The sequence below is a fragment of the Manis pentadactyla genome, chromosome 7, assembly GCF_030020395.1.
Source record: "Manis pentadactyla isolate mManPen7 chromosome 7, mManPen7.hap1, whole genome shotgun sequence".
NCBI lineage: Eukaryota > Metazoa > Chordata > Mammalia > Pholidota > Manidae > Manis > Manis pentadactyla.
This window is the reverse complement of record NC_080025.1, coordinates 71,303,936-71,325,889: the sequence shown is the minus strand read 5'-3', so window position 1 is coordinate 71,325,889 and position 21,954 is coordinate 71,303,936. Positions and strand designations below refer to the sequence as shown.

The window sequence follows — 21,954 nt, the reverse complement described above, 5'->3', positions numbered from 1 at the left end:
TCAGAAATAACATTCATTATTAAGTACAGTTAATCCTGGAGCAACATGGGTTTGAACTGCATGTGTTCATTTATATGTGGATTTTTTCGATTAATATATTGGAAAAATTTTCAGAGATTTGTGACAATATAAAAAAGCATTACCTATTCCATAACCTCTGCATTGCTCAAGGGTCAACTGTAAATCTAAAGGTCTATGATTTACATTTTGCTGAGGTATGAATCAGAGGAGGGCAAACTAGTATGCAGGAGAGAGGACTTTACATGGTAATGAGTCTGCCCAATCACTCAACATGGATGTCTCAATACAGCCTAATGTTTCTCTCTACAGTTGTCATGTATTTTGTGAGTGAATCATGCTAAATAGTACAATACTTAATCAAGGGAATTGAGGTCTTATAATAAAAGTTGTGAACATTAAGGTACATTAAGGTCTACTGTATTACATCTTTTTTTAGTCAAGTATTTTTTACTAATTTATATGTAAAACCTAAAAATATGATCATTACACAATGTAGTCACTCCAACATCTCAAAATGCTTATTTTTTGCTTTTGTAAACCCTGTTTTCTCATAAAAGATTACATATTAATGACATAAAATTTAGGAAATACAGAATAGCAAAAATTTACAAAAAAACACATTCTTAAAAGCAAAATAACCAGAGCAAGTAAAAGGAAAGTATCAGTGGTTTTTATGGACCACATTTCAAATTACAAAGGGCTGACTGAATTCAAAAAAGCACAGAACATAATTAACCTTCAGATTAAATTTGAGACTCTTATTTATATTACCAAAGCAAGTTAGTAATTTGAAACTATACCATTAAGACTGAAAGATAATAAACACTTAAGTGAAACCATCAGATGATCAAATTTCATTTAGGTAGACTGACTAATGGCATTAAAATGATAAAGTTAGTATCTATTATTATAAAGATTTATGCTACATATTGGTTGATGTTTTCAGCTATATTTTATATATTTAAAATTATTTTATAATTCTGAGAGAACACAGCTCCATATCTTACCTTTTAAATTTTAAGAGATCTATTTCTGCTGTAAATATTTTCTGATTTTAAGAAAACCAAAGTTGATCATCTTTTTTATATACCTCTTTTTTAACTACTTCCTGCAGAAAAATTTTAGATTTCAAAGCTTAATGAAGCAGAAACTAAGCAAACAAACTTAATACCTGAATGCTTCCTTATAAATTGATTGAAATACCATCTAGTAACCTTTGAAGATGGGCTATGTTTCAACTTTATATTTTAATTACTTACGGAAAGTTTGCTTCTTTTATGTGGCAATTAATATAACTCAGTATTTTAATGGGTCCCAGAAATAGGTATAAAGAATAGAGATTATTTTCCAGGCACAAAGGACAGGCCAAAAGATTAGGCATTCTAAAATCAGTTTCTGTTTTTCTTAAGATACGGCATGGTTGCCATTGAAATCATACTAGATTGTACGGTTCTAAAATTTCAAGCTATTAAAAAGAGAGCTGTTAGGAGAATAAATAATACATTCGTTTATTACCTTTTAGCCGGTGACTTAGAATCTGTTCAAAAATAGCTGCAAAATTGTTAAATTCAGGAGAAGAATCATCAATTGTCTCAAAGCAGGACCGATCAATCAGGGTCTTCACAGAAAACCTATGAAAAAAGAGGAATTATTACTTTTAAGCAGAGTTGATTCACCTGAGTAGGAAAATGGGAGGAAAGCAGTTTTGGGAAGTATTGCAGAAATATAAGATTATATATTCTGAAAACTCCATTTATTCAACTTTACTCAGGTAAATAAAGAATTTTACAGAAATACCAGGCTTTTCACTTCTATACTTATTATCTATTGACCACACTGTGACTTAGGAATAAGCTCAGTCTTCACAGCCATTAAAATCAGAATTTTTTTAAAAATGACTTAATTACTAACTCTAATATACTCAAAAGCCATACTACCTGTAAAAAATCTGAGTGTCAGACTCAAATGCTTTGAAGAGTTTTAGAGCACAAAACTGAATAAAATAGTTGTGTGTATTCATGAAGTATAGACCCAAAGTTTTTATGAGCTATAAAAAGGTAAACTTACAAATCTGTTAAGTGTCTATATTTTTCCTTCTTATCAGAATGTCCTTAATCTCTATTTTTGACTGCAAAAATCAATGTATTTTCCAAGACAGCTCAAGTACCATCTCTTCAATAAAGAATTGCCCTGCATATTTCTAGCATATGGGTTGAACACTAAATGAGACACAGCAAAAGACTTAATTATTGAACAGGAAGAGCAGTCAATAGAAAATATATAATGTGAAGCAGAGAGAGAGAAAAAGAATAGAAAATACAGAAAAGCATGGAAGTCAAGTGGGGTCTGGCAAAGTTTAACATACATGTAATTGGAGTTTAAGAAGATAATAGCCGAGTTTTCCCAAAACTAGCAGAAGAGCAATGGGAAGTATAAATATGTGGGTAAATACAAATTTGTATTGCCTGAATATCAAGGGTAAAATACAATAATGATCTAGCAGAACTTATAATATACATATATAATTATAGGATATATGTAATATATATATATTTAAAAGGTATATCTTAGGATAAGGATGATGGTTCTAACATCACTGAAGAAGCAGTAAAAGTTAGATTTGCATTAGACTATAATAAATGAAGAGTAACTACCAAAAGAATGAAAACCAAATACACACACACATACATACATAGAAAAAGAATACATAACTAACAAGTTCATCGAGAGGAAAAGTGGAATAAAGAAATAAATGGAATAAAAAATACTTTATTGATACAAAGAAAACAAGAATAGAGAAAAAAGTTAACACAAAACAAATAATAAAATGGTAGCTATAAGCCCAAATATAATAACATTAAATATAAATGGGCTAAATACACTAAAGACTACATAAAATGTAAAATTCAATTTTATCCTGCCTGCAAGAGATGCTTTACATTTAAGGGCTCATAAAGATTGAAAGCTAAGGATGGACAAAAGACATCATTAACTAAAAGAAAGCTGTTTTAAATATATTAATAGCAGAAAAAGTAGACTTTAAAGCAGTAATGGTATTAGAGATAAAGAAAGACATTTCATGATGACAGAGAAAATACAACCTCTAGGAAGAAGTCACAATTCTAAATCTGCACACATCTAGTAATAAACCAACAAAACATTTACAGCAAAAAATGACAGAACTAAAATAAATAGTCAAATCTACACTCACAGACTTTAACACGTCTCTTTCAATGCCAGATGGACTAAGCATACAAAAAACTACTAAGATACAGAAGATGAGTAACACAATTAACGTACATAGATCTAACTATCATAGACAGAATATGCAATCAACAATGACAGAATTTATATTCTTCTCAAATACACATAAAAATTTTCAAGCATAAAATATCAAAAGTTTAAAATCTTTCAGAATATATTCTCTGTATAGTGGAGTTAAGTTAGAAATCAATAATTAAAAGTAACTAGAAAATCCTCAACTGCTTAAATGTTAAGTAATACATTTAATCCATGAGTCAAAGAATAAATTCCTATGGAAATGAGAAAACATTTGAAACTAATAATAATGAAGACACATCTAAAATCTTATGAGCTGGAGGATTTTGGGAAAAGACTGGCAATGTAAGAAGCAAGGCAGATATCTCCTCCCAAAATCACATAAAACACGAAAATACAGGAAATACAACTAAGCCTGAAAATGACCTGAAGACTGCAGAACAGACTGCCTACATCTGGGGGAGAAAAGAAGACCTCAAAGAAAAGGGTAAAGTGGCAAAGTCACAATCCTAAGGATCCAAGCCCTCCCCCAACCCCAGCCCACAGGTGGGAGGAAGAAGAGCAGAACAGGGAGGGAGCAGAAGCCCAAGATCACCGATAAGCTCCTGGAGATCTTCTCAGGGAATACAAACCCACATTACTTGATATCCTGGAGATTAATGGGGTTGTAAAGCAATGACAGGCAGAACACTCAGAGAAGCTGAGATTCCAGCCATTTGTGGAGAACAGGTGAACACAACTGGCCCCCCTGGGACAAAAGAAAAGCAAGCAGTTTGAAGGATCTCCTAGCAGAGAGAGGGGCACTTGGGGGGCAAAGATTACACAGAGCTCTCTGCTCAGAAGAAAGGGCAGGGTTACAACATCTTCCCAGCCCACTCAGACCAGCAGGTTTGGAACTCTCAGGAGCTTCAGATGCTCCATCCCACTAGCTAGCAACACAGTCCCGAAGCTCCCCCCTGTAATATACAGCCTGCCACTCCTTCCTCCTGGCAGGCACCAGTCCTGCTTGCCTGCCACCCCTGCCATTGCAGCAGGCCTGCCAGGGGTGGCTCCACCCATGATAACTCCAGTACGCAGCACTAAGGCTCCTCCCTGTGCACACGGCCCACTTGACCTGGCAGCAGAGGTGGGCGTTAGAGCCAGGAAGGCAGGAGCCCCTCCCAGCCGAACTCTTTCCTCCTGGCAGGCACTGGTGCTTCTCACCGGCAGCCCCCACCATTGCAGCAGGCTGGGGGGAGGGCGGCTCCACCCATGGCAGCTCCAGCAGCACAGCCCTGAGTATTCTCCCTACTCTTGTGATTAGCAGACAGTTCACACAGCCCACCTGAAATCAGATCACTAGGAGCAAGACAGACAGGTGCCACACCCACTGCATGCCAACAGATGGGGCTCCCACACAGAAAGTTGAACTTCTGGGCACTAGAGGGCACCTCCTACACAAAACTATTATTCCACAGGGAACACTAAAAAAAAGAAGTGGCAGAGGTATTTGGTCCAAACAAAACTACAAGAAAAAAAAACTCCAGAAAGAGGCCTTGGTGAAATTGAAATCACCAATCTTCTTGATAAAGATTTCAAAATAAAAGTCATATAAACATGCACATGGATTTACAGAAAAGTATACAGATCTCAGGGAGAACTTCAGCAAAGAGACAGAAATCCTGAGAAAGAGCAACTCAGAGCTGAAGAATACAGTATCTGAAATGAAACATAAAATGGAGGAATTTAAAAGTAGATTAGACGATGTAGAGGAGATGGTAAATGAAATAGAAACTAGAGAACAGAAAAATAAAGCAGCTGAGGAACAGAGAAAAAAGAATCTCTAGGAATGAAAGAATAAGAGAGCTATATGACCAATCCAAATGGAACAATATTTGCATTATAGGGGTACCAGAAGAAGAAGAAGAGAAAGACAAAGGGATAGAAAATCTGTTTGAGGAAATTATTATTGAAAACTTCTCAAATCCAGGAATGAAACAGTCAGGTCATGGAACCCTAAAGATCACCCAACAAAGGGAACCCCAGGAAGACAACACCAAGACATATAATAATTAAAAGTGCAACGATAAAGGACAAAGAGAAAGTATTGAAAGCAGCAAGAGAGAGAAAAAAGTTTACATACAAAGGAAAACCCATCAGGCTATCAGCAGACTTCTCAGCAGAAACTCTACAGGCCAGAAGAAAGTGGCATAATGTATTTAATGTAATGAAACAGAAGGGCCGCCAACCAGGAATATTCTACCCAGCAAGACTATCATTTAAATTTGAAGCAGGGATTAAACAATTTCCAGATAAGCAAAAGTTGAGGTGAGTAAACCATTCTTACAGGATATGATAAAGGAACTGCTCTGGACAGACATGCTCCTAAGGCTAAACAGCTTTCACCAGAAAAAATAAACCAACTGTCAAGGTAGTAGACCAATTCATTTCTAAGCAAATACGAAATTAAACCAACTACTCACAAAGTTAGTCAAAGGATACACAAACAGTACAGAATATGACACCTAATATATAAAGTGTGGAGGAGGAAGATGATGACAACGAGGGGAGGGGAAAAAAAGTACCTTTAGATTGTGTTTGAAATATAGTAATCATAGATTTAAGATAAACTATTAGACAGTAAGGAAGCTATCCTTGAACCTTTGGTAACCACAAATCTAAAGCTTGCAATGGCAATATGTACATATCTGTCGATAACTACCTTAAATGTAAATGAACTAAATGCACCAATCAAAAGACACAGAGTGGAAGAATGGATAAAAAACAAGATCCATCTATATGCTGCCTACAAGAGACATTGCAAACCCATAGACATACACAGAATAAAAGTGAAGGAATGGAAAGAGATATTTCATGAAAATAATAGGGAGAAAAAAGCAGGAGTAGCAGTAATTGTATCAGACCAAATAGACTTCTAAACAAAGAAAGTAAAAAGAGACAAAGAAGGATATAATGTAATGATAAAGGGGTCAGTCCAACAAGATGATATAACCATTATAAATATCTATGCATCCATCATAGAAGCACATTAATATGTGAAACAAATACTAACAGAATTAAAGGGGGGAAAGAGAATGCAAAGCATTCATTTCAGTAGACTTTAACACACCACTCACACCAACAGATAGATCAGCCAGACAGAAAATAAGTAAACAGAGGTGCTGAATGATACATTAGATCAGATGGACCTAACAGACATCTACAGAACACCCCACCCAAAAGCAGCAGGATACACATTCTTGTCAAGTGTACATGGAATGTTTTCCAAAACAGATCACATATTAAACCACAAAAAGAGCCTCAGTAAATTCAGAAAGATTGAAATTGTGCCAACCAGCTTCTCAGACCACGAAGGTATGAAACTAGAAATAAATTATGGAAAGAAAACAAAAAAGCCTACAAATACATGGAGGCTTAACAACATGTGCCTAAATAATCAGTGGATCAATGACTGAATAAAAACAGAGATCAAGCAATACATAGAGACAAATGAAAATAACAACTCAACTCTCCAAAACCTGTGGGATGTAGTGAAGGCAGTTCTAAGAGGAAAGTATATAGCAATACAGGGTTACCTCAAGAAAAAAGAACAATCCTAAATGAATAGTCTAAACTCACAATGAATGAAACTAGAAAAAGAAAAACAAATGAGGCCCAAAGTCAGTAGAAGGAGGGACATAATAAAGATCAGATTAGAAATAAATAAAATTGAGAAGAATAAAACAATTGAAAGGATCAATGAAACCAGGAGCTGTTTGTTCAAGAAAATAAACAAAACAGATAAACCCTTAGCCATACTTAACCAAGAAAAAAAGAGTGTACACACATAAACAGAATCAGAAATGAGAAAGGAAAAATCACTACGGACACCACAGAAATACAAAGAATTATTAGAGAATACAATGAAAAATTATATGCTAACAAATTGGATAACCTAGGAGAAATGGACAACTTTCTAGAAAAATATAACCTTCCAAGACTGACCCAGGAAGAAAGAGAAAATCTGAACAGACCAGTTACCAGCAATGAAATTGAATTGGTAGTCAAACAACTACATAAGAACAAAACTCCTGGACCAGATGGCTTCACCACTGAATTTTATCAAACATTTAGAGAAGACCTAATACCCATACTCCTTAAAGTTTTCCAAAAAGCAGAAGAGGAGGGAATACTTCCAAACTCATTCTATGAGGTCAGCATCACTCTAATACCAAAACCAGATGAAGACACCACAAAAAAAGAAAATTATAGATGATTATCCTTGATGAACATAGATGAAGAAATACTCAACAAAATATTGGCAAATCAAATCCAAAAATACATCAAAAAGATCATCTATCATGACCCAGTAGGATTTATTCCAGGGATGCAAGGATGGTACAATATCTAAAATTCAATCAATATCATACTCATCAACAAAAAGAAGGACAAAAATAAATAATACTTTAATAAAAAAAAACAAACCAGAAAAAATCTTATGAGCTATCCCAAGGCAGTATCAAACAGGTAATTTGTAGCCCAAAAATGTATATTTAAGAAAAGAGAAAAAAGATGGAAAACAATCATCTCAATTCTCATTCAAGAAAGAAAAAACAGAAACTTAAAATCAATGAGTTAAGAAATAAATTTTAAAAAAATAAAGACAGAAGACAGAAAAATTGACTATGTCAAAAGTTGGTTTTTGAAAATATTAATAAAATTCATAAACTCCTAGCAAGAAAAAAAATGGGAAGAGGAGACTAGCAGTATCAGGAGGGAAAAATGGAAAATTAATACAGATTTAAAAAAAAAAGATATAAATACCTTTAAATAAAAATATTAAGACAATATTTTTTAAAACTTTAAGAATAAATCTGATCATATCCACAAAATGGGTTTATTTACTGAATAAGTGAGACTGATAAAAGATGAAATGGAAAATTTGAGTCTTGCAGTGTTTATTAAATAAATTGAATCTGTTACTAAAAGACTTCCCACAAAGACAATTTGTGGTTCAGATTTATTCCCTGGTGAATCCTCCCAGAAGTTTAAGAAAGAAATATTAATCTTACACAGATTCTCCACAAAACAGGATTTTTAAAAATTCCCAACTTGTCTTACAAGGTCAGAAAACCTTAATGATAAAACTAATCAAAAACACCTTAAGAAAGAACAATTACAGACCAATCTCTTCCGTGAATATGCAAAAATCCCAAATAGAACATTAACTCATTGGATGCAAAGATATATAGAAAAGATAATACAGAACAATTGAATGTTTTTATTCCAGAGAGGTTTAACAATCAATCAATACAGTTTACTATAGAAACAGGAAAAAAAGGGAAATTATGTTTATCTCTACAAAAAGGCATTTGATAATATAGTGTTCAGTATCCACTTATGATAAAAATTCTCAGCAATCTAGAAGCAGAACTTAAAATACCCCAGTTAGTGGTAAAAATTTTAATGCCTTCTGCAATACAGTGGTCCTCGTCAGTGCAGTAAGACAAGAAAAAAAAAGCATGACAAAAAAGAAACAGAGCAGATGATACGACTATATACTGAGAGAGTTTTTTTTAAGAACTGCAGAAAATCTATGAGAATTTAAAAAATAAATCTGGTAAGATTACTAGATTACAAAACAAATACTTTGAAAGGTCAATTTTATGTCTATATATCAGAAAAAAATTAAAATTTTAAGATTTGCAATAATATAAAAAATATCAAATATGGAAGAATAAGTTTAAAAAATATGTATAATATTTATATATTCAAAACTACAAACTTTTTTGAGAATAATTTCAGAATAAATACATGGAGTGGTTTGCTCATGGATTGCATGTAAGTCTTAATAGCGTAAAAACAACAGTTTTCCCAAAACTGATTTACACATTTGACTCAATCTTAATAAAAATCTAAGCAGATTTTTAAAATGGACATTGACAAGCTGATTCTAAAATTTAGTATGCAAGCCCATGAACAGCCAAGCAAAGCTTGAACAATACGGCTAGAAAACTTATATTACCAAACATCAAGACATATTATAAAGTAATAGTTATAAGCCAGTATATTAGTTCAAGGACAGAAAGTAGGCTAATGGAACAGAGTCCAGAAATGACAAAAAAATGATACAGTCACCTGAATTATGATAAATATAACACTTGAGTATAGTGGGGAAGCATGGTCTTTTTAATAAATGGTACTAGGTGAACTGATCTCTCTTAAAGAAAATATTTAATTTTGACTCCTATAGTTCACAGTGTAAACAAATATAAACTACAGGAGAATTATTGATATAATGTAAAAGTAGTAAAACAATAAAGCTTTCAGAGGAAAATACTACTTTGAGTAGGCTGATTTCTTAAGCAGGTCACAGTAAATATCAACCATGAAGGGAAATTAATGGGCTACTATACAATTAAGAACTTCTATTCATCAGAACACACTATACAAAGAATGAAAAAAATCAAGCCACCAAATAGGAGAAGGTATTTGCACTACATATATCCAGCAAAAGAACTACATAATGTACAAAGAACTACACATCAAGCAAATGAAAAGTATACAGTCCCATTTTATAAGTGACTTGAACTGGTACTTCACAAAAGAGCATTTCTAAATGGCTAACAGACTTACGGAAAGATGCTTAACTTTATCAGACATTAGGAAAATACAAATTAAAACCACACATATGGTACCTCAACAAACACAGTGGAGTGGTTGAAACAAAGAAAAGTTTCAAGTATTAGTGATGATGTAGAGCAACTGGAACTCTAACACATTGCTCACTAGTTCATAAATTGGTACCATTCTTTTGGAAAACTGTTATATTTACCAAAGCTGGACATAAGCATGCCATATGACCCAGCAATTTCACACCTAGCTATACACCTGACAGAAGTATGTAAATGTATTCACCAAAATACATATTCATGATTATTCAACTAGTAATAGTCAAAAAGTAGAAACAAATGTCCAACAGGCAGAAAGGATAAACTGTGCTGTATTCATAGGATGGAGTAAGACAAAGCAATGAAAATGAACTACAGCTAAGAGCAACAGAAAGGATTAATATCACAAACATAATGTTGAGCAAAATAAGCTAAATACAAAAGGGCATGTAATATGATATTTCATTCACCTAAAATCAAAATAAAAGCAACACTAAACCCTGGTGTTTTGGTCCAGGAGAGTAGTTATCCTTAAAGGGAGTAGTTTCTGGACTAGAAGAGGAGTCTGGGGATTTCACTAATCTTTATTTTTTTCCTTTTATTACATCCACAGGACTTTCTTATCTTTAAACTGGAAGTTTGTACCTTTTAATCACCTTCCCTCATTGACCCATCCCCTACCCCCATCCCATCTCAGTCTCCTGGAACCAGCAATCTGTTTTCTGTATCTATGAGGGCATGTTGTTTTTAGATTTCACATACAAGTGAGATCATACAGTATTTGTCTTTTTCTGACTGACTTATTCATTTAGCGTAATATCCTCAAGGCCCACTCATGTTGTCACTAATGGCATGATTTCCTCCTCTTTTACAGCTGGATAATATTCCATTGTATCTATATACTGCATGTTCTTTATCCATTCATCCTTTAATGAACACTTCAGTTGTTTCCATGTTATGAATGAACATGGGGAATATAGGTCTCTTTTCAAGACAGTGATTTTGTTTTCTCTCGGTAATGTTCTTTCTTTTTTTTGGCCTGGGTGATAGTTACAATGCTGTGTCCTCTTCCCCAAAATTTCACTGAGCTGTACACTTATGCTATGTGCACTGTTCTGTATGCATAAGTCAATAAAAATTATATGAAAAAATGCAGGAGCAAAGTAGAGCTAAGAATAAGGCTAAATGCACTAATTACTCTGATATTCTACATAGGTATCTGTTGTCTACAGATTTAACATTAAAATTTCTAAAGCTGTCTGAGAAAAAGAGAAGTTGTCACTTCCACATTCATTGTGTCCAGTAGATATAAATTAATCAACTGCCTAGAAACACAATTCTTATAAGACAGATATTTCTCAAAAAATCTTCTCAAAAAGATGACTTTTTGACATAATAATGCTCTTCACAACTTCAAGAAGACCCTCTCTGATCACTTCTTCTGATGACCTTCAGTGCAGGCTGATGGAATTGTACCAATATTCAATTTGGTAAGAACAACTGGAGAAAGGAGAGTGCAAAGCATTGCTATCTACATACCCAGCTGTTTTCTGATGATTTGGACTGACCCAGAAATTTATTTTATTAACCTGTAAGAGTGAATACAAAAGTGGCTAGGACTCACAGCTGAGAAGATGATCATCCTACGTCCATTGCGAACATCTATAAGAACTCTAGGAATCCTTGGAAATGATACTGAACCTGCTCCAAAGCAATGTAACTAATGTCACTATAGCCAACAGGAACAGTCTCATGAGGCATACAAAAGCAAATAGTAACAAGAAAAGTAATTCACTGAATATATGGCTATTTAAAGGGTTACATCGCCAATAATATTCAGTAACATTTTGTATGTCTGCATTTTACCCACCAAGTTCAAGCATAGGAGTACACATTTTTTCCTGATTATTTGGCAACCAGAATGTTAAGTTCAAAGTGTTAAAGTCTTCTCACTTAACTCAGGCCTCCAGGTGCCTCTTTTTTTAATACATGATAAACTTATTTATCTGCTTTCCTAGTTCACAACTAATTATAATGAGCAAGTCAGGAGAGGAAGCACAAAGGAAAAAGCTGCTAGAAACAGGCAAATTGTAAGAAATAACAGCTAACTTGGTAGGAAGAGACAGCAGAATGCAAAAGCAGACAAAGAACTCCAAACACACAACCTTCTGGGGCCATGCAACGAAAAGCTCTATGTATCTCAAGAGTCAACAAGGGCAGCCACTGCACAAAGTACATTCAAGTTCCACATAACATCATCAATAAGGATGTTATGCTAGGAGAGTCTTTTTAAAGAACGTAGGGAAATATGTGATTCATTTTTAAAGCAATTCATCAAAAAAATGTTTTAAATATGATTATTGTGGTTTAAATATGAACACTTAAATTATAAGTTTCAGTTATACACAAGATCCCACTCCACAATAAATTTCAAATAAAGCACTATAGTTGATGGGAGAGTTTTAAACTTAACTCAAACAATAGTTGCATGGAAAATATGACCACCTCATCCCCTGACTACACTGGAAAAATGGTGCGCTGTTATTTGAAATAATATTCAAATTATGAAATAATATCTTGATCCTATGGAAATCTACGAATAACTATGTACATCTTATCGGAAGTACTTTTTGAAACTCATCATTTGTTTCTACTCATCACACTATCTCCTTCAATTACTCTTGTTAATCCTTTCTGTGCACAAGACAGGCAAAATTATAACTGTGAGGAGTTTCTCTTAAAGCATTGATTTAAGTTTAACAAATGTCATTTTTAAATTTATGCATGTTTTAATATTAATGTATATTTTAACAATCTTCTCATAAAACAATGTTAACTCATAAAAAAGGAACTTAGATTTTAATTATCTTTTAACAGAACTAAAATCAAAGGAATATGTAAACTTTTCAATAAACCATGAAGTTTAAAAATGGCAAAAATTTACTAAACCACCTGATTTTCTATGGATGAAAAATGCAGGTTAAAAAAAGCCTGCAGGGCTTTACCAAATTAATTTTTCAAAGTTCTAAATAGTAGAAAATACTCAGGGAAAATATTAGTTGGAGCCCAGAGCTGAAGTCACTCTGTGAATATTTTGGAGTTGCATGTTCAATATTTAGAGGCCTCAAATGACCTACATTCTCTCTACCACAATATGTGAAAAATTGGGAAAACCGAACTTTACTTGCCAAAATAAGTATCATACCAGTATTTTTAGTCTACACTAAACATTCACTGAAAAAAAATGGGTGAAATAATTACATAAGAAACTCAATGAACAGAAGTTCAATTCAATTCCTGAACCAACCAACTTCCAAAGTTCAAAATTATAACAACAATGTTCTTGTATAAGGCTTTAAACCTAAAGAATTGTGTTGTTATATAATAAGGCTTTAAATCTAAACTGAGAGTATACCTAAGACATTTAAGGAGTAAGGCAAGGCATTATTGTATAACTATTAATAGACACTTTTTAATAGTAAAGTATTAATAGTAGAATCTATTTGATAATGATATGATAAAGGGAGGTTGTCTTGTTTTGGTTTCCTTTTGTAAACTGTTCAATTTTTCCAAAATATCAGTAGAGAATCAGCAAATGAAAGGAATAGTTCAAAATGTTTTTGTTTAGACAGAAAGATGCACAGCCTCACTGAGCTACCATTAAACATATGCCTACTAATACTCTGCTCATATTTGGAGAAATACAAAACTAAATATGAACACTTTCTGCTTGAAGGCTATTAATCAGTTTTATGGTTCTCTTTGAAGGTTATCAATGATCTAGTCCAAGATTTTACAGATGAGAAAACTAGAAAATGGGAAGGTTGTGTGGCTTATTAAAGGACATGCAACTAGAAAATAACAAAATAAATTTAGAACTCAGTTCTATTTCCACTAAACCAACTTCTACCCAACTCCACGTGATTTGATATATAAAAATTGTTTAATGAATTCATTAAGAGACATGGGTGAGATACCCATAGTTTGGTAACACTGAAAGGCAGAAAGAAGCAAAAGAAATGCATAAATATTGATTTGTTCATTTTGCTCAATTTGAGGCAAGGCTATTTAAAACATACAAATGATCTACAGTGACTTTTTTTTTCCAAAAAGTAAAAACCTTTAGACAGAGCTTATTAAACAGATCCCTTTACTAGACATGGATTACATGCATCATCAACTACTTGGACATGAAGAACAGACTTAGTATTATCCACACAAACACACAAGTTGAAATTTAAGCCAAATATTAAAATTTATTTTAGCCACAATACTAAATTCATGTGTAAATTGCAACTGAAGTCAGCACTTACATTCATTTCACAGAAAAGAATTGTGCAAATAAAAATGAAAATACTGTAAAACCAGCTCAGACCAGTGTTCACACAAATCTGTGCGATATGACTGAAACTCTTAAACACAATTTAGAGTGTAATTTAAGTAAGGTTAAGATACAAGTCCCTTTCTTCTCCCAAACTTTCTCTGATGAATGAGAAAATGCTCATTTGATGACCTAAAACCAGCCATAACAAAAATGAGGAAGCAAAAAAAACAGTACCCACCACTGAAGTTATTCATTCTTAGTGTCAGATGCTACAGTGGAAAGTAAGATTTAAAAAAAGGAGACAGCAAAAAGCAGACAAGGTCTCTGCCCTGTGAAGTTTAACTCTGAAGGAGCTTTTATAAAATACATTACCCCAAGAAGCACTATATATGTTGGAGACTGCTTAAGACCATCCTCTTTTTAAAAACATGTTTAAGTATCTGTAAAATAAAGGTAAGCAAATCAGACTTGCTTATTGTTCTATTTACCTAACTTAAAAATATTTTGGCTAAATTAAAAAATGTTAAATACAGCCTGTTTTCCTCACTAGAAAGCACAAATGGTAAATTAAACTGATTCCATTATTACTTTACTGCTTACAATTTAAAAGTGCCTAACACTCAGTGAGTCAGGTGTTCCTGCTAGATAGGCAAATATCTGTAATCACCCAAGTTTAAAAAAATAAAGTCAAAGTTATTGAATCTAAGTCCTAGTATAAATACCTGTATTCCACATAAGATGCTAGACACGTTTTTACACAAACAAAAAAAGAAAAACACAGATACAGATTGCAAAGGAGGAAAAAATCCTATAACTCTCTAATTCTTAAAAGTATTGATGGTTGATGAAGAGGGGTTTGATGGAATGAAGTAATTTTAAAACAACTTAATGGCTCAAAGAAATTCCTAGGAAATGAATGCCCAGGACTTCAGTTTTTTTTTTAATACTCAGAAAAAAGGCTTAAAGAAAATATATCAGCATGTTAAAAATCAGTTATTTCTGAATACTAGGAATATATGGCAATTATTCCTTGTATGTTTCTATATTTTCTAGAGAAAAGGAATACTACATTTACAATTATACAACATTTAAGGAAAGTCAGACCTTGGAATAAATTCATTGCCAAGAAGAGTCAGGTACCTCCACGTTTCCACTTTTAACAGCTGCAGAACATCCCACCAGCACTATTAAAATGGTGGGGAGGAAACACACACACACACACACACACACACACACACACACACACGGCTGGCATGTAGGCACTCTATATATTTGTGGATTTAAATGACTTAATATATACGTAAACAAACCAAATAAACAAAAATACTTTCCGATTTTGAGGCAGCACAGTAAACAATCACGGTAACGACTACTTCACGAAAAGCTGGCTGACAGCTTTTCACTAAGTGAAAGCGGTCTTCCTTCCTGTCCTTTCACTGACACTAGATTGCACATTCAAAACAAATCCTCCCCCAGCCCCGCCCCAAGCCGTACACTGGGCTGTTTCCAGTGTTGGAACTGACGCAAAGTGCGGGGCCTCGGCGGTGCCCAGACCCGGGCCCCTCTCAGGGTGCTCGCGTTGGGGACACGCCTGGTAAGGCGGAGACTGGGGCCCCAGCCCGGTCGCCGGGGCCCGCAGGGGCTCACCCGCGGCGCCGGCGGCCTCCGCCCCCGGCCCCCGGCTGCGGGCCGCGCCGTACCTGCACACCGTGATCAGGTTCCTCCTCTCCACCGCAGCGTTGCGGGCACTCAGGCTCTTCTTGCCGCTGCCGCTGCCGCTGCCGCCGCCGCCCCCTCCCCGGCTCCCGCCCAGGCCCCCCAGGCTCCGGGAGGCCATGGCTGGCTGAGGCCCCCACCCCTTTTGTCTCGTGCGACCCCTCCCGCCCCCCACCCCTGCTTCCCCCGGCTCTCGCTCAGCGTGCGAAGGTGGGGGCGCGGGAGGGCGGTAGGAAAGGAGCGGCGAGAAGGGATGTAGAGGACGGCAGGGAACTCGCACCCGGGCCCTGAGGGCTCGCGCTCCGCCCTGGAGCTCCACACACTCTCACTGGTGCACACACGCACGCACCGCCCCCGCCCTCGCCCTCGCGAGCGTGCGTGCGGGTTGGCGTCGGAATCTCCCTATTTCCCGAGGGTCCTCGGCTGCCCGCGCGCGTGCACGCCTGCCCCGCACGCCCAACCACCCGCGCTCAGACGCCGCTAGCGCCCCAGCCGGGAGGGCTGAGGTGAGGCCACGAGCCTGTCGCGCGCTGCCCCGCCCTGCCGGGGCCCACCAAGCTAACACAGCCCCACCTGGAGCCAATCGCGGCGCGCGAGGGGCGGGGCCGGCCGTGCTGCTCTCCAAAGCAACGTGCTGGAGTACCGCCCCGGCGCGTGGGCAGCTGTCAAGACGCCGGGCTCGCGCTCTTAGCTCGTGTGCCGCAGACAGTCTGCACGCCGGGGAACAGCGCTGCAGTTTGCACGGGAATTGTGGGATGCGGGGCCCCGGAGTGCGCTAACGGCTTTAAAGGCTGATCTTTTTCCTGGAAGCCGAACCCCAAGTCCTGTGGCATCCATAGCTACAGAGTGGAGATGCATCAGCGCCAGCTGCTGCACTTGACCCAGAGTCAGGCTTCCAGGAAGGGAGCGGGGTTCCTTTTGTCCGAACGCCTTACCGTGGCCTGAGAAACCGTGACAGATAGCCGAAGCAGGGAGGCTACCAGTAGACTATCCCTCTTGGGGCGTATGGTGTGGAATTTCTTAACTCTCCACACCATGTTGCCCCTACCCTAGTCGCAGCAGTTCCTGCAGCCGCCCACATAAGAACGAACGTAGGCGGTGAGAGCGTACAGTCTTTCTCACGTCCCGAGGAGTGTCCCCCGAATTGAGTGGTCGGGGGCCATCAGCCGAGAGGCAGTTCGACGAGCCCGGCCCGGCCAGGCGGCTCCGTAGGTAGAAGCCGAAAGGCCCGCCTTCGTCGCTAGAGTTGGGAACCTACCGCTCACTTCCTAGAGCTTGTCCGCCCCACCGGCTTTACCAGCGAGAAGGTCTTGGTTTCCGCCACGGAGCTCTCTAGCACTCACCTAAATCTGGCTGTGCACTTCCCCTTGTATCAATATTCCCAGATTTTAGGGTGAAATCCTTAGTGACTGCTGTCCCTGTGGGGCCTAGCACAATGCGGTGCAAAGAACAGGTTCTCAATAGAGGTTAGTTGAATTTAACTTGCAGTCTCATTTGGCATTGTTTTTCTGAAATTTTAGTTTTGGTGGCTCCAACATCCATATAACTTCCACCTCTGGTTTTGAAGTTTCTGTCAAAGAAGAATGTTTTAGAATATACAGCTTAGAAGGTATAATTTATATCTAAGTACTTCATGTATATATATTATACAAAGTACTACAGGAGGTACTGTTACTCTATGTTGAACAGATTTGTATAAAATAAAGCTGTACTAACTTCTGAGGTTGTAAAACTATTTAAATCTCTATTTAAAAACATCAAGTCAAAGAGAGCCCTCTCAGCTACTAAGTCTTATGGCAGATTAAAAATCTGTATAGGAAAAAAAAGTTTGTCTTGACTAATTTATTACAATAAATATTGATGCATTAAAATGAAAAGAAAATAATCCAGACTTTAAACTTGGCTTTTCACAGTAAAAACAGGAGGGTTTTCTAGGTCACTGTACTTGTTCCAAACATTTCTTCTCTGCTCAATGGTGACCTCAAGTATCATAAGTTTACCTTCCTAGAAGCTTGAACTTAACTTGTCTCTCCTTGCTAGCCCAACAGTTTGAATTCAGAAGTAGCCATCAAGAAACTGATGTACTAGTTATGCATGCAGTCTCAACAAATATTTACACTGGCAATGGTAAATGCTACTCAAAATTGTTATTGTTGTTTAAACACAGGTTAAAACTGCATAGGGAAAAGATTGGAAAGCCATCAGTTATCAAGAAAACTCCTAAACATCCGTGCTGATTTGTCCCGTGGGAGGGAGAGAACACACATATATTCTCTCAAAAATGAAACATTTCTGAGTTTCAGAAGACAAAACGGAGTGGTCATGTCAAATGGAGAAAAGTGAGGTGTCGTTATTTTCAAAATCGGCTTTGTAGCCTCAAATACATTTTCATGTTATTTGTACTACAAATTTGTATTTATGACTGAAGATTTTAGTAAAACTCCATCTTAGATGATTAGGTAATAATGTTATTTTTCATATGCTACCTTTAGAGGGATTCAGTTGACATTGGTACTTGCTGAACAAGATTGCACCTTAAGACAGCCATTTTTTGTATGTGCAACATGTCATTAAACTGCCACATGGAGGCCTTATTTGATAAAGCTTTTCCTTAATTATCCTGAGCAGTATGTCCTGTCTCATTCTTCCTCTAGGGGAAGAGATTGAAGATCCTGGTCTAGATTACTAATCTGGAGATAATTAATCAGCTATATCCAGTATAAAATACTACTGATGAGCTACATGATTTTCCACACTACTTTTTAAACTTCTTTCAGCACCAATTGCAATTCTCAGCACCAATTGTAATTCTTTTTTTATCTGAGCATTTGCACAAAGGTTATCTGGAGCTGCAAAAAGACTCACAATAAAAATAGTGAAAATAGTAGATGCCTAATTTAACCTACAAGAATTCTGTAGAACTGAAGGGGCAAGACTATACTTATTCAACATTTTCCCAATTTCCTATTTCTCCCCATCAAAAAAAGACAAAATTATAACTGTAACATATAAAACGTCCTCAAATCTAAAATATATAACCAGAGAGATTACCAAACCATTATTTATTTCAATCTCAAAGAAGAAATGGGCTTTCTAAGTGTGCCCAAACCCAGCACCCATACAGAAAACACTAATAAAATTGAAGACATGAAATTTTTAAATATCCTCAAAGCAAGTTTCTCCATAAACACAAGCATAGGAAAAATTACAGTCTGAGAAAACATACTTGAAACTCTTAAAATGGACATAAAGCTGATTTCCTTTATATACACAGTACCCCTTAAGATCAACAAGCAGTTTCAGTAGAACAATGATGGTGAAGCCAAAAAGGAGAGAGTAAGAATCAGTGGAAAGAGCAAATCATATAACTTCTTTCAAAAGTTGTGAAGGGGGAGAAACAAGGGGGTGGCATAGGTAAATGTTGAGTAGAGGGATGTTTTTTATCCCTATTGTTGCGTTCTTCCTTTTCAAGGAAGTGACTTGAACACTTTGTAAAGCTAACAGAATGAATTCACTGGGAGGGAAAGGTTAATAATGCATGAAAGAAAAAAATGATCAGAAATAAGAATGCAGAAAAGCAAAGGCACAGATGACTGGGATGAGCTTTAAAGGTACCAATTCGCAATTGTAATCAGAGAGTAAGGTGGGAGTGTGTGTGCAGATGTAAGTTGTTTTGAACTTCTTATTATTAGAAAGTTAATCAAGTTCCCATCTGATAGCTTCTGATCTACCAAATAAAAGACAACATCACTGGTCGAAAGATTCAAATAGTCCTCCTTACTGTGAGTAGGAGAGTAAGTTGACTAATGAAGTCTGGGACTCCTGTTCAGTGTGTGAGGACCCATTTGAAACTGGCAATGATGGATTTACCATGGGACACATCCACCCTATTGTGTGACTTTCTTTGGTATTATTAGTGTCTTGGTTATCTCAGGATGCCATATCAAACACCATAGCCTGGATGGCTTAAACAATAGAAATTTGTTTTCTCATAGTCCTGGAGGCCAGTAAATTCAAGATCAAGGTGCTAGTCAATTGGGCTCCTTAGGAGAACTCTCTTTCTGGCTTGTAGGTGGCCAACATTTCCCTATGTCCTCACATGTCCTCTTTGTGTGCAGAGTGGGATAAGCAGGTGAGAGAAAGAGAATGAACTCTTTGGTGTCTCTTCTTAGAAGGGCATGAATTCCATTATTAGGATCCATCTTATGATCTCATCTAACTCTAATCACCTCCCAAAGGCTCCATCTCCAAATTCCATCATATTGAGAGGTAGGGCCTCAATGTATAGATTTTGGGGGAACACAAACATTCAGTCCAGACCACTTAGGCTTCTGGCAGGCAAGTAATAAGGAAAATGTTGATTTCATGCAGGACTGAGATTCTCTGGGAGGGTAAATATTCTAAAGGATGAAAAATATTTAAAAACAAAACAAGGAGGTTTGGAATAATAAAAAGAGTGTGATTATAAATGAACTTTAAGTTCAATGTAAGAGGGAAAGAAGAAAGGAGACAGGTGATGGCTTGGTATCGAGAAAAGGGATCAAAGGATTGAGTTTGAGTTCAGAATTCAAAGAATAATCATAATGGATATAGTTAAGCAAGCTAGGGGAAGAGATTGAAGATCTTGGGCAGAGTGATATGCTTCAATTAGCAATCTTGGAATTAGAGCTGTTTCGGGTGATGACAAATTGCGATTATGGTAATGGGTGGCAGCACAGGAATAGGTCTGGTGAAGAAGAGGTAAAACAATTCAGATGTCATGAGTATTGGATGGCTATTTTGAAGTCACCCAGAATGGTGGCAGGATTAAAACACACAGTAGTTGCTCTGTTATCTTCAATAATTTAGGAGGAGTAAGTGGGAGAGTAGTAGATGACAATATTGTCAAATTACCTAAGCCTCAAAGATTGAGGGCAGATTTTGTTGGGTTTGCTTGCTTTGTACAAGAGGATAGAGAAACACAAGGCAGTAGAAGTCAGGGAAAACACTACTACTCTGGCCCTGAGGTACGAAAGAGATGAAAATATTTAGAAGCAAAATAAAAACACATTTGAGTACAAAAAGGGAAGCAGAGTCCTCAGTAGAGATCCAGGTTTCTTTTGAGAAAAAAGGGTGAAGGGACCACTCAGAAGAAATGAAGGATACAAGGTAGTATTGGTGACAGAACAAAAATTCCAGAAGGTACCATGGAACCAGGTAGCAGACAAGTTCAAGGTCAAGAAAGTGCAAAACATGTTGGTACAATAGGGTATGAATAGTGAAGCTGGCATTACAGGCTATGCTGAAGAGCACCTTGACAGGTCTCACAAATTGTTTCTTGTAGAAAAGCCCACTCCTGGGGTAAAGAGAGATCAAAACAATGTGGATTTACTCTTAAAATCTCCTTGAGGAGGGCAATATGGGCCCTGAGTTCAGAGGGCTTTTTTTTTACTTATCTTGGAGAGGGGTGTTAACAAACCAAAAATTACAGACTAAAGACATTACTTGGATTATATCAATTAACCTTCAGAGCCATTCTCTGAATATTATTCTCCCATTTACAAACAAGGAAATAGAGACTTAGAGAGGTTAAGTAACTGGCAGAAAGCCACATGATAAATGGCACAGCCAAGATTAAAATCATCATCTATTAAATGCAAAATGGACCCCTAGATTCACTATTTTCCCTGACATGTTTTGCAATCTTTTTGTGAAAGTATCCCCAGTAAGGCTTAAACACAGTACCTCTGCTTTGTAAACGTAGTGTTTAAGAATCAAGAAAGATATACCATCACTTGTGGAATGTAGAGTCTCTAGAGAGTTGAAAGCAGCAGCAGAGGTTGGCTTCCATAATGCATTACAAAAAATATGGAATGAGTTTTACCACTGGAGCTAGCAAGAAAGACACCTGATCATTTTAGGCTTAGGGAAGGCAGCAGTCTTTAGGGAGGGCAGATTGAATTATTGTACACCAAAGGGAATTGT

The 21,954-nt window shown here is 36.7% G+C and overlaps 2 protein-coding genes across 5 annotated transcripts in view; one reads left to right on the top strand and one right to left on the bottom strand.

Moving 5' to 3' along the window:
* The window catches only part of RUNDC3B (RUN domain containing 3B), a 158,341-nt gene extending 141,787 nt beyond the window's left edge, over nucleotides 1-16,554 (bottom strand). For 3 of the 4 annotated variants that reach the window (XM_036911848.2, XM_036911847.2, XM_036911849.2), the window contains exons 1-2: nucleotides 15,975-16,553; nucleotides 1,537-1,652 (exon numbers count right to left, since the gene is read on the bottom strand). In XM_036911848.2, coding sequence (XP_036767743.2) covers nucleotides 1,537-1,652; nucleotides 15,975-16,111 — 253 coding nt within the window. In that variant the 5' untranslated portion in view covers nucleotides 16,112-16,553. Of the gene's footprint in view, nucleotides 1-1,536; nucleotides 1,653-15,974 lie in introns of all 4 variants that reach the window. The other variant, XM_036911846.2, reaches the window with a different exon arrangement.
* The window catches only part of ABCB1 (ATP binding cassette subfamily B member 1), a 223,087-nt gene that overhangs the window by 50,935 nt on the left and 150,198 nt on the right, over nucleotides 1-21,954 (top strand). The gene's annotated exons all lie outside the window — the stretch shown is intronic.